Here is a 14,079-nt window from a genome sequence, read left to right on the forward strand (position 1 = left end):
TTGCTCTTCTGTGCGCTATGTTTGTACTTTCATATAGAATTATATATTCTCTACTCTGTAGATTTCAAAATTTTAGAAAAGATGTCTTGGTGAATTCATTTTTATATTATTATTAATAATAATAATGATGATGATGATGATGAAGATGATAATAACCTTATGGAAATGGTTAGCTCTTTATACATGTATCATATCTGTTATCTGGAAACCCATTATCCAGAAAGCTCCATATTACTGAAATTATCCAAATAATCCAAATTTTAAACAATTGTTTATTTTTCTCTGTAATAATAAAATAGTACTTTGTATTCTATCCACTAACTAAGATATAATTAAAAAATAATTAATCCTTATTAATAAACCATTCACTAAGTTCGAGTGAAGGAATAGAGGAAAAAAAACTTTGAATTTCAAAGTGTTTTTTTCGACCATCAAATTGGCTACTTCGACCTTCGACTACGACTTCGACTTCGAATCGAACGATTCAAACTAAAAATCGTTCAACTATTCGACCATTCGATAGTCGAAGTACTGTCTCTTTAAGAAAAAACTTCGACCCCCTAGTTCGCCACCTAAAAGCTACCAAAGTCCATGTTAGCCTATGGGGAAGGTCCCCATAAGCTTTCCAAGTTTTTTCTGATCGAAGGATAATCCTTCGATCGATGGATTAAAATCCTTTGAATCGTTCGATTCTAAGGATTTAATCGTTCGATCAAACGATTATTCCTTCGATCATTCGATCGAGCGAATTGCGAAAAATCCTTCGACTTCGATATTTGAAGTCGAAGGATTTTAATTCGCCAGTCGAATATCGAGGGTTAATTAACCCTCGATATTCGACCCTTAATACATCTGCCCCTTATTGGAAGCAAAATCAACCTATTGGATTTATTTAACATTTATATGATTTTCTAGTACACTTAGGGGCAGATTTATCAAGTGTCGAATTTCGAAGTGAAAAAAAACTTCGAAATTCGACCATCGAATAGGGTAGTCCGACATTCGAAGTTGAAGTCGGATGATTTTTAAGATCATACGATCCTACTTCGAATTGAACGATTCGAATGATTTAATCTTCCGATCGTACGATTTTACAAAAAAATCCTTTGTCTTCTCAAAACTTAGCCAAATACTGGCTATAGGGTCTAGGAGGTCCCCATAGGCTAACATAGCAATTCGGCAGGTTTAAGGTGGCGAAGTGTCGAAGTCAAAGTTTTTTAAAGAGACAGTACTTCGATTATCGAATTGTCGAATAGCCCAAGCATTTTCACTTCGAATCAAAGTCGAATTTGGCCTATTTGATGTTCAAGTACCCAAAAAATACTTTGAAATTCTAAGTTTTTGAATTCGAATATTCACTTCGAAAACCCCAGATCTTGAGCATTCTGAATAACAGGTTTTGTACCTGTACATAAATTAAAATAGTTCAATTCAATATAATGGGATATAATGGAAAGGTACATGATTTATAGGTTTAAATAATTTGCATTAAGATAATGACCACTGCACCACTCTGCTGCCTCTTTTATGATGAAAGGTGAATTAATTTTTATCATAAACATATTGTAGCTTCTAAGCCAAGTGATCTAATAAATATGTTGTCAAGTAAAAAAATGTGTTATTAATTTAGCATTGGCAATTTTATACCTATTAAAATATAAGAATATCCACAAATACATTAATAATAGTGTTACACGCTGTAATGCTTTTGGAGCAATTTTCTTTATCTAATACAAGCTGAAATTAAATATACAAAGGCCTTAACTACATACATTTGTTATATGAGAAGGTTTAACATTGTATTATTTCTAAATGGAACAATAAATGCTTTAAAGGGGAACTATCAAACTATCATGGACGCTAGATATTTCCTTTGAAGAAATGTATTTTATTAATGGTTTCTTTGCATTTGTAAGGTATATTTATTAATCTGTGTGCTTTTTCAACCTAACTCGTTCCTAATGCAGAATTCTCTTTGTTTGCTGTGCATCAAAAAGTTAGAGCAGGTGAAATTTGTCAGTGACTCAGAAAATGGTGGGTTCTATGTTATAAGGAACCATATTAGGTTAGGATGAGTATGCAACTAGATAAATTAACTGAAAATATAATATATTTCTTCTGCGCCTATTGGACTTAACAGAGAACTCCCATATATAGCTTTTCACAGGATTATCCAACCTGGTAAGTTTTTGTCCCAGTGTCCTAACAGTTAGAAAAAGAAAATGTATAAGGATAATGGCACATCATGCATGTTCTCCCTCCACCAATTAATGAAAAGCAAGACATACTTATCTGTTTTTTTGCCAAATAACCACCACTCAGTGCACAAACAAAGGGCAGTTTCATCCTATATCTGCATATTAAATTTAAGGTACTGTTACATACACAGTGATCTATAAGCTGCAGACAGTCAAACTCAATTAGATCTGTAAGTTACACTGGCCGACCATAATTTACAGATCACTAAGGGGGCATATTTATAAAAGTGGATCATATATTTCCTGTTTCTTTTACAGATGTTAAAGCTGATGCAAGTCACATAACTGAAATCAAAAGAAAATAATGTTGGAATTTCAAACCCTACTGGATTTTCAGGGGGGGGGGAGCTGTTGATTGTAGAAAGACTTATATTTGACATCTTAATGTACATCCATTGGTTGATACTTGCATTCAATACATGTGACAAAGTCATGCTTTAATTAAAGTTTTTAAAGTTAAGAACAGAAACTCATCTTTTCCATTTTCTGTAAACAGGTTTTTAAACAACACAACCTTTAGTGGCGTCAGTGGGCACATCAAAGTGAAAGAGTACTCTATTATAAACTCAGAAAACCATTACTTTATTTGGAATTTACAGCATGATCCGGTAGGAAATCCAATGTGGACACGACTTGGCAGCTGGAAAGATGAAAAAATCATCATGGATTATCCACTGTGGCCAGATCAGGCACAGAGACACAAGAGTCATTACCAGCAACCTGCAAGATTACATCTCAGGGTTGTGACACTAATTGAACATCCATTTGTGTTTACAAGAAGTGTTGATGATGATGGACAATGCCCAGCAGGGCAGTTGTGTTTAGATCCAATGACAAACGATTCCAAGGTACTTGACAGTCTATTTGAGAGCCTGCAAGGTGGTAATGATTCTGTGCCAATTGAGTTCAAAAAATGCTGCTATGGTTACTGCATTGACCTGTTAGAGAAGTTGGCTGAAGATATGAATTTTGACTTTGACTTGTATATCGTTGGTGATGGAAAATATGGGGCATGGAAAAATGGCCACTGGACAGGTCTTGTGGGTGATCTTCTTAGTGGAACAGCCCACCTCGCAGTGACATCATTTAGTATTAATACAGCTAGGAGCCAAGTAATTGATTTCACTAGTCCATTCTTTTCAACTAGTTTGGGTATTCTGGTAAGGACTAAGGATACCGCTGCTCCAATTGGAGCATTTATGTGGCCACTGCACTGGACAATGTGGCTGGGAATATTTGTATCTCTTCATATAACTGCAATATTTCTAACACTGTATGAATGGAAAAGCCCTTTTGGGATGACACCAAATGGAAGAAACAGAAGCAAAGTTTTCTCTTTCTCCTCTGCTTTAAATGTATGTTATGCATTACTATTTGGCAGGACTGCAGCTATCAAAACTCCAAAATGCTGGACAGGGCGATTCCTAATGAACCTCTGGGCCATTTTTTGCTTGTTTTGCTTGTCAACATATACTGCTAACTTAGCAGCTGTCATGGTTGGGGAGAAAATTTATGAGGAACTTTCTGGCATACATGATCCAAAGGTAAGTAAATATGCAATTTATTTAGCTATTATATAAATATATTGAAAAAAAAAACCTCAGAAAGAGTTTGGCAGCATACTGCATATTAAATTATTAAAGGGAAAGATGCAAATTGAGCAGATAGTGTGAAATAATGTCTGTGTTACTATTTAATATTCATTAATGTTGTCTATATTAAATCTTAGTTGTCTTTTAGATTTTTATTATTTTAAGTGTTTTGACCAAAAAATTTCAAAAGCATAAGGCTACTATAAGAAGTGCTCCAAAAAAGAGCTGGGAAGCCATTAATTACTGATTGTGTCTGTGTATTTGGACAAATCATGTCAGATCTATATTGCACAGAGATGCATTATTTTTACTTTTCTTACAATATATTTATTTACCATACTAGGAATTGAGGACCCCTCTGACTGAATATTTGAATTGTTTTCAAGAACATTCATTCAAGTAAAGAAAGGAGCTTACAGTATGTGTTTGTAGCCCAAGTGATAATACATTGTTGCTGGCAGCAGTGGCTTTATGCAAATATCCAATCAATAGCAATACACTCTGCAGTCTTTAGATGTCTAAGAAGTCCACTCTTAAAGTAATTAATAGAATTTCCTAAAATAACATAACCTGGCAGGATATTACACAATTTCATTACCTAAACTGTATTGTATAAAGAAGTATTTGAGCTGCTTCAGGTGAAAGTTATGTTCTTCAACTCTAAAAGGATAGCCAATGTGGTATTTTGTACATCAAAAAAATGATAATATTGAGTTAATTTGAACATAAAAAGACAAATTTGTAAAATGCTGTTTCCCCATAAACTGTATGGCTAAAGGTATGTGGACACCCACCTTCTAGTAAGTAGAAATTGCAATGTATATCTCTCACCCATATTTGTAGACACAGGTGTCACAACAGTATACAATGACATCATTGTCAATTCTATGCTTTGCATAATGTGGTAAAAATATGGGGAGAATCCTTTCCGGTTTTAGTAGGGTAAACTGTAAACTACTTTTCAAATGTTGGGCTCTCTACATTGATTAGATATAGTCTTTCCAGTTAAAGTTGTAATTACCATTTCGTGTCACAAAAATATTTGATATATGTGATATTATTTTATTTAGAAGATGTCAGTCATTTAACATGTTTGTCCATTGTTTTGAACTTGAGCGCTAGTGAAAGGTGTGTGTGTGTGTGTGTGTTAGTTTTCTGTTACAAAAATATTTGCCTATTTTATATTCTACAGGATATGTGGTTTACAAAAAATATGAGGGGTAGGAGGGCTACATATACATAAGTATTTTCAAATAATTAGAAAACTCTTAGTAATTGCAGATAGGTAGTCTGCAGTAAAACATAATAAAAGGGGAAAGAGCAATCCAATATCACAAAATGTTTCTGCTTAATTTGTATTAACTTTAAACATTATGTGGACATTCAGCAATTATGGACAAATAGGGTAAACATTATTTACAAAGTTGTCTCCATTTTTGTTCACATTGTTTTTTTGTTTCAACATAGTTAGGCTCATTAACCTACAGTGGATAAATTACAGTCCTAGAGTCTAGACAGCGTAGACAGTAAACTAAACTAAACAACTGCTCCATGATTAAGTATGTTTCGCAAGGTGCAAGAAGAGCACCAGTGACTGTGAATAGAGATGTCGCGAACTGTTCGCCGGCGAACTTGTTCGCGCGAACATCGGGTGTTCGCGCTCGCCGGAAGTTCGCGAACGTCGCGCGACGTTCGCCATTTTGGGTTCGCCATTGTTGGCGCTTTTTTTTGCCCTCTCACCCCAGACCAGCAGGTACATGGCAGCCAATCAGGAAGCTCTCCCCTGGACCACTCCCCTTCCCTATAAAAACCGAAGCCCTGCAGCGTTTTTTCACTCTGCCTGTGTGTGCTGAAGAGATAGTGTAGGGAGAGAGCTGCTGCCTGTTAGTGATTTCAGGGACAGTTGAAAGTTTGCTGGCTAGTAATCGTTTTGATACTGCTCTGTTATTGGAGGGACAGAAGTCTGCAGGGGTTTGAGGGACATTTAAGCTTAGGTAGCTTTGCTGGCTAGTAATCTACCTTCTACTGCAGTGCTCTGTATGTAGCTGCAGTGGGCAGCTGTCCTGCTTCTGATCTCATCTGCTGACTGCTGCAATAACAGTAGTCCTTGTAAGGACTGCTTTTATTTATTTTTTTGTTGTTTTACTACTACTACTACTACTACTATAAGAGCCCAGTGCTATTAGTCTAGCAGTGTTGGGGAGTGGGACTGGTGTGCTAATCTGCTGCTCCTAGTAGTTCAGCAGCACCAACTTTAATTTTTTTTTTTAATATTCATTTTTTTTTTATTTTACTTTTTTTTATTTTACTACCGCTGTAGTAGTGTATAAGTTGACCTTTTAGGCATTATTTGCCCTGTAGGCATTATTTGCACACTGTTTTCTTCAACCCGCCATCTAGCTGTGTGACCTTGTTCACATTCTGTCTAAATATCCATAATATTACCGTCTCCAGAAAAAACACCGGAGTGACTTTTTTCAAGCAGCATTCATATATTTTACGTAATCCGTATCCACCGCTGTAGTAGTGTATACGTTGACCTTGTAGGCATTATTTGCACACTGTTTTCTTCAACCCGCCATCTAGCTGTGTGACCTTGTTCACATTCTGTCTAAATATCCATAATATTACCGTCTCCAGAAAAAACACCGGAGTGACTTTTTTCAAGCAGCCATAATATATTTTACGTAATCCGTATCCACCGCTGTAGTAGTGTATACGTTGACCTTGTAGGCATTATTTGCACACTGTTTTCTTCAACCCGCCATCTAGCTGTGTGACCTTGTTCACATTCTGTCTAAATATCCATAATATTACCGTCTCCAGAAAAAACACCGGAGTGACTTTTTTCAAGCAGCCATAATATATTTTACGTAATCCGTATCCACCGCTGTAGTAGTGTATACGTTGACATTGTAGGCATTGTTTGCCCAGTTTTTTTGGCCGCAGCCACTGAAGCACAGAGGCCAGAAAAAATATGCCATATAAATGCTGAAAATAGTCATTTTTTGCCATACGTTGACTCAACGTATATGGCAAAAAATTACTATTTTCAGCATTTATATGGCATATTTTTTCTGGCAACTGTGCTTCAGTGGCTGCGACCAAAAAAACTGGGCAAACAATGCCTACAAGGTCAACGTATGGCAAAAAATGACTATTTTCAGCATTTATATGGCATATTTTTTCTGGCAACTGTGCTTCAGTGGCTGCAACCAAAAAAAACTGGGCAAACAATGTCTACAAGGTCAACGTATGGCGAAAAATTACTATTTTCAGCATTTATATGGCATATTTTTTATGGCAACTGTGCTTCAGTGGCTGCGTCCAAAAAAAACTGGGCAAACAATGCCTACAAGGTCAACGTATGGCAGTTGTTTAAAGAGAACAGTAGATTACTAGCCAGCAAAGCTACCTAAGCTAAAATGTCCCTCAAATCCCTGCAGACTTCTGTCCCTCCAATACAGAGCAGTATCAAGCAGATTACTAGCCAGCAAACTTACTATCATCTGTCCCTGAAATCACTAACAGCTCTCCCCCTACACTATCTCTTCCAAGCACACACAGGCAGATTTTTCAGATACATTTTTGCCCTTGATCCCCCTCTGGCATGCCACTGTCCAGGTCGTTGCACCCTTTAAACAACTTTAAAATCATTTTTCTGGCCAGAAATGTCTTTTCTAGATGTTAAAGTTCGCCTTCCCATTGAAGTCTATGGGGTTCGCGAACCGTTCGCGAACCGCTCGCATTTTTGCGCAAGTTCGCGAATATGTTCGCGAACTTTTTTTCCGACGTTCGCTACATCCCTAACTGTGAATAAAAAAGAAATAATTATTAGATTGATATACTTATGAAGATGGTTTTTATTTGAAGGCATTTAAGTCCTATGCCACTCAAAATAAAGATTTATTTGCAATGTCATGCCCTTGTATATTTTTCTGTACCTCAAGGTCAGAGATGAGAGAATTGATTTTTCCAAATATCTGATTCGGTCTGTTCACATTGATTCACACATGTAATTATTTGAAATGAGTCTGAGTAGTACAATATAAATCAATCAAACATGAGCTGTAAATCAAATCAATGCTTATGCACTAATCTTGTCTCACACACTTTGCTTGTTTTGTCAAACATCTTCAGATATATCGTGTTTGAATTAAATGGTATAACATATACCTATATCTGATTAAATATGTAATTCTTGTAAATAGATTGTAGGCTCTGCTGGGCAGGGACTGAAGTTAATGATGAACAAACTATGTGAAGTGATGCGTAACATGTTGGTACTATGTAAAGGGGAGAGCAATACTGGAAATAATGTGCCTCTATTGTAATATGTAAGGATATTAGTTCCATGAATGTATTTTTACACAGGCCATTGAACCCACACTGACTTATATTATGGGGCTGATTTATCCAACGTCGAATGTTTTTTTTTTAAGATTAACTCAAATTAACTCGAATGATCTTGAATAAAAAACTTGAATATCTAAAATTTGAACTAATATTACTGACCTAATAAAATAAAATAAAATTAGAATCAAATTGGAAAAAAACTTGAATTTCATGAAGACTATTAACATCTTCAAATGGGTCACTGTACCTCTGCCATTAACTTTTACGTGAACTCAGGTTCTAGGTGGTGAATAGTCGAATTTGAGTTGTTCCCAGGGTCCAGTTATGATAAATCGAGTGTGGATTATTCCCAACTCGAATTTGTGAGTTTTGACCAAAAATCCAACTCGAAAATTTGAATTTGAATTATAATATCCAATTTGAACCTTAATAAATCTGCCCCTAAATGTGTTGATATGCATCATATAATAAAGCAACGTATAATAGGGCACCATATATTAGGGAATATTTTATAGATTATTCTTGGCTGATGTGTATAACAATAATTAAGACCAAATAATTAAAGAGATTCTGTCATGCTTTTTATGATGTAGTTACACTGTTTACACTGCAAATAATTCACTAAACAATATAAAATTTAATTCCTGAACCAGCAAGTGTATTTTTTTTTTAGTTGTATAATTGGTGTGTAGTCAGCCATCTTAGGTCATTTTGCCTGGTCATGTGCTTTCACAAAGAGCCAGCACTTTATGCTTTACGGCAGGCTGTTGTTTCTCCTACTCAATGTAACTAGGGTTGCCACCTTTTGATAAAATGCGCACCGGCTTGTGGTGAGGACGGGAGCAAATGGGTGGACCGTGATGTAAAAGGGGGCGGGACGTAGAAAGGGGCGAGCCGTGACATAAATGGGTGGGGCCTGTGTGCACAATTGCCCAGAAGACCGCAAAATCTGTAAATTTGGAGCGGGTTGGGGCGGGCCGAGGGCTTTTGTTAGGAGTATTACAAATTTACGGCAGCTACATTGCCGGTAAATTTGTAATACTGGCCCCGGCCTTGCCAGGTGTTTTACCGGCTAGGCCGGTAAAATACAGGCTGGGTGGCAACCCTAAGGGCCAGATTTAGCAATCTAAGGTTAAAAAACCCTCAACTTCGACCCTCAAAGTAAAATCCTTCGAATTCGAATTAGAAGGATTTTAGCGGAAAGCTTCGATCGAACGAACTATGAAATCGATAGAATCGAACAATTCAAACGATTTTAAGCGATAGATCAAAGGATTTTTATTCAACCAAAAAAAGCCTAGAAAAGTGCTGGGGAAGGTCCCATTAGGCTAACATTGATCTTCAGTAGGTTTAAAGTGGCGAAGTATGAAGTCAAAGTTTTTTTTAAAAGAGACAGTACTTTGATTATCGAATGGTGGAATAGTCTAACGATTTTTACTGTGACTCGTTCGAATCATTTGATTCGATTGAATTCGATCGAATTTGACCAATTTGATGGTCGAAGTACCCAAGAAATTACTTCAAAATATGAATATTTTTTTATTCGAATTATTCAATCGAGCTTAGTAAATCTGCCCCTAAATGTAACTGAATCTGTTGCAGTGGGACCTGGGTTTTTCTATTGAATGTTGTTCTTAGATCTACCAGGGAGCTGTTATCTTGTGTTAGGGAGCTGTTATCTGATTGTTCTGTTGTTAGGTTGCTGGGGGGGGTTATTTCACTCCAACTTGCAGTACAGCAGTAAAGAGTGACTGAAGTTTATCAGAGCACAAGTCACATGACTGGGAGCAGCTGGGAAATTGACAATGTCTAGCCTCATTAAATATAAAAAAATATCTTTTTGCTCTTTTGAGAAATGGATTTCAGTGCAGAATTCTGCTGGAGCAGCACTACTACCTGAGGTGTTTTGAAAAAATTTTTTCCCATTACAGTATCCCTTTAAAGACCATAAATCTTTGTTATTCCATTGCCTTAAATAGAATGTTAGGTGTAGATATTTCTCCCCCCCCCCCGCCAATTATTGTTTTTCTGTGCTATGTGCTTTCCACTTTCGTAGTTCTTATAGTTCTCACAAAACTTTGTCAATTTGCTGCCCACTGCATTCTCTTTCTGTTACTGTGTTAGTAAAGAATTATGCCGGTGCATATTTATTACCCGAGTATAAGCCGAGTTTTTCAGCATCCAAAATGTGCTGAAAAAGTCTACCTCGGCTTATATTCGGGTCAGCGGTACCCGACCCGAGTAGCTGAAATTGCAGTCACTTTTAATCATTCCTATACCAACAGTTCACTTGGGGAGAGACTGCAATATCCCACAATGCCCTCTGTTGGTTATATGAAAGAATAACAGTGCGCCCTCTGTTGGTTATATGAAAGATTAACAGTGACTGCAATATCACACAGCGACATCTGTTGGTTTTATGAAAGAATAACAGGGACTGCAATATCACACAGTGCCATCTGTTGGTTGTATGAAAGAATAACAGGGACTGCAATATCACACAGCGCCATCTGTTGGTTGGATGAAAGAATAACAGGGACTGCAATCTCACACTGCTATGTTGGTTATATGAAAGATTAACAGTGACTGCAATATCACACAGCGCCATCTGTTGGTTGTATGAAAGAATAACAGTGACTGCAATATCACACAGCGCCATCTGTTGGTTGTATGAAAGAATAACAGTGACTGCAATATCACACAGCACCCTCTGTTGGTTGTATGAAAGAATAACAGGGACTGCAATATCACACAGCACCCTCTGTTGGTTGTATGAAAGAATAACAGGGACTGCAATATCACACAGCGCCATCTGTTGGTTATATGGAAGAATAACAGTGACTGCAATATCACACAGTGCCCTCTGTTGGTTATATGAAAGATTAACAGTGACTGCAATATCACACAGCGCCCTCTGTTGGTTGTATGAAAGAATAACAGTGACTGCAATATCACACAGCGCCCTCTGTTGGTTATACGAAAGATTAACAGTGATGGCAATATCAAACAGCACCCTCTGCACATGGTAGTGGGACAGTGGGACAATGCACACAGTAATCCGTTTGGCAATTCTCTGTCACCATCAGCTTTGCAAAGAAGTCCGGTTGATCGCTGGGGGGGTCGCTTTGGCAGAATGTGCGCTGCTGGGCGACAGGGCTGTAGTTGTGTCTAGGCTTATACTAGAGTCAATAAGTTTTCCCAGTTTTCGTAGGTAAAATTATGTACCTCGGCTTATACTCGGGTCGGCTTATACTCGAGTATATACGGTATACATATATTGCAAATAGTAAAAAATTAAATACATTAATTTAACCCCAGGTCTTGTGCCATTTTATTTCCATTTATTATTTGTTTTTTATAGATTTTAGGCCTCATTTATGATTGTCAGTTCAAGGTGTGAAACACAAAATGCAAAGTGCCATGTTTAGGGATGTAGCGAACTGTTCGCCGGCGAACTTGTTCGCGCGAACTTCGACCGTTCGCGTCCGCCGAATGTTCGCAAACGTCGCGCGACGTTCGCATTTTGCGTTCGCGCTCGATTCGAATACAAATCGTTCGACCATTCGACCATTCGAATTCCTTCGACCGCTAAAAATCGAACGATTTCCATTCGTTCGAACGATTGTAAGCATTCGATCGAATGAAAAGCATTTGATCGAATGCTTCGATCGTTCGATTCGAATGAAAATCGTTCGATCGAACGATTAAAATCCTTCGATCGTTCGAATCGAATGATTTTAGCGGGTGTTCGAAGTTCGCAAACTGTTCGCGAACGTTCGCATTTTTTGCCGCTGTTCGCGAACGGCGTTCGCGAACACCAAATCGGCAGTTCGCTACATCCCTAGCCATGTTGTTGCTGTGTGCACTGCTGGTAGCAACTATAGGCGCTACATACATTTCTCATGAATACAGCATTGCTTTTGGCTGTCTAGGTCTAGTGATTGTGTGTGTGTTTTCAGAAATTAGCTTTTTTTTACCAGATATGTAGTCTTTTTAGTACATATTTCAGCTTTATGTTTGCGTGGCATACTTAAGCAAAGAGAAAACAGGAACTGGAGAGCCTTCAATGTAATTAATGTTCTTTATTTAGCACTATATGTTTCGGACAGCAAGGTCCTTCCTCGGGTGCATGTTACTTAAGTTATATACTTAAGCAAATATTAAAATAATATGAACATATAAATGTACCATATAGATGATAATAGTTTCATGCTTGTCTTTCAGTACATGTTTTGATGGAAAAAAGAAAGTTTCACTAGAATTTCTTGCTGTACATAACGTTAACTTTTTTTCTCTAGGTTAGCTGCTTTTATAAAATCTGTGCTATTAAGGAAATATGGTGTTGCTTTACTGCTGTTCTACATTACAAAATGTCTCTATTTCTTTTGGTTATAGGCACAGAAAGCATGATGTTACAAAGTGACATCCATTTAAAATCCTGAAAGTGGCTCCTTAAGTGTACTTTGGAGATATGCGGCTGTCATACTTGTTACCGACAAAAAAACATAATCAGTATATTTATAAGAAGTTGTCACTTAATAGCTTTGTTTTATACGATGGCTCAACCAGTTATGATTTCTTCTGCATGCATTTCATTTTTTTAAAAGTGTGATTGTGAGGGTTATGGTTATTTTCTTACATCTTAAAAGGAAACACTAGCCATTTTGTTCAAACTTTTTTCACTACACAAGGCCTATTTTAAAGAATTAACTTACTCTACTGCTGCCTTAGTTTCTGTTTCTCAATGCTAATGTCACAGTACGTTCTGGCAACAGACCCACTGTTTTTTACCCTTAGTCCTGCTCACATCCACACTCTTTTCCTGTCAGCCCAGTGTTGATAGGGAATTGATGTTTTTAACAAGTTGAAAATAAAAGTTCACTTCTTTTAATTCCACAGGTGTTCGGAGTGCTCGTCAATTACTTTCTACAGCCCAGAGTTGTTGTCAAAGAATCTTACTTGTTCTAATCATAATTCCAATCTAGGCTGTTATGTTACCTTACAAAAGCGATAGTCCCACTGTCTCCTTACCATAATCTCTTATGACAATATCTAGTTTAGGCCACTGTGGGCCATTTTATACCGATACTGTGTTTCTGCAAAGCTAGAGAGGGAGCTGTAATTAGGGATGGGCAAATGGTTTTGGCTTATATAGATTTCTTCATTTTGAAAAGTGAAGGGGGAAAAGTGAGTAAAATATCCACTCACTCATGTGGCACAAGAAAAAACACCAATTGCATTTAGTGCAAGACAGAAAAAACTAGAAAAATGCCTTTCACTCCAATGCATTTAGTGTGAGAAGAGACATGGTGAAAAAAAAATGTCCAATGCATTTGGTGCAGTTTCACAAAAGTTTCTGCAGTTTCATTCAGTTTTAGTCATTACAAGCCATCAAAAAAGGGGTGTAAATTGGCTGGAGAATGTGACTATGTAGCTTGACATTCTCCCATTGTTGTTCTGAAAGTCCAAAGGAAAAGAATTAAGGGGCAGATTGATCAAGGGTCGAAGTAAAAATTCTAATTTTTAAATTCGAATTTCGAGCTATTTTTATTGTCCTTCGACTAGGGCATAGTCCAAATTTGGATTGAATTTGAAAAAAATGTGAATATCGAAATTGTACTGTCTCCTTAAAAATACGACTTCGACTATTCACCATCTAAAACCTGCTGAATTGCTGTTTTGGCTTATGGGGGACCTCCTAGAACCCATTTGGAGTCATTTTAGGACTTTAAATATAGAAGTTTTTTTGTAAAATACTTTGATTCGAATTTGATCGAAATACAATCTGAATTCGAATCGATTGATAGAATACAGCCTATTCACCCGAAGTTAAAAAATTTGATTTTTTTAATACATTTCAGTTGGTCTTTTTT

At 37.0% G+C, this 14,079-nt stretch overlaps 1 protein-coding gene across 1 annotated transcript in view; it reads left to right on the forward strand.

Moving 5' to 3' along the window:
• Positions 1-14,079, forward strand: part of grin3a.S (glutamate receptor, ionotropic, N-methyl-D-aspartate 3A S homeolog) — a 196,517-nt gene that overhangs the window by 93,731 nt on the left and 88,707 nt on the right. Inside the window, 1 exon segment of the mRNA XM_041580074.1 lies at positions 2,755-3,802. Within this exon segment, the coding sequence (XP_041436008.1) occupies positions 2,755-3,802 (1,048 nt within the window).

The sequence above is a fragment of the Xenopus laevis genome, chromosome 1S (assembly GCF_017654675.1).
Source record: "Xenopus laevis strain J_2021 chromosome 1S, Xenopus_laevis_v10.1, whole genome shotgun sequence".
NCBI classification, from domain to species: Eukaryota; Metazoa; Chordata; class Amphibia; order Anura; family Pipidae; genus Xenopus; species Xenopus laevis.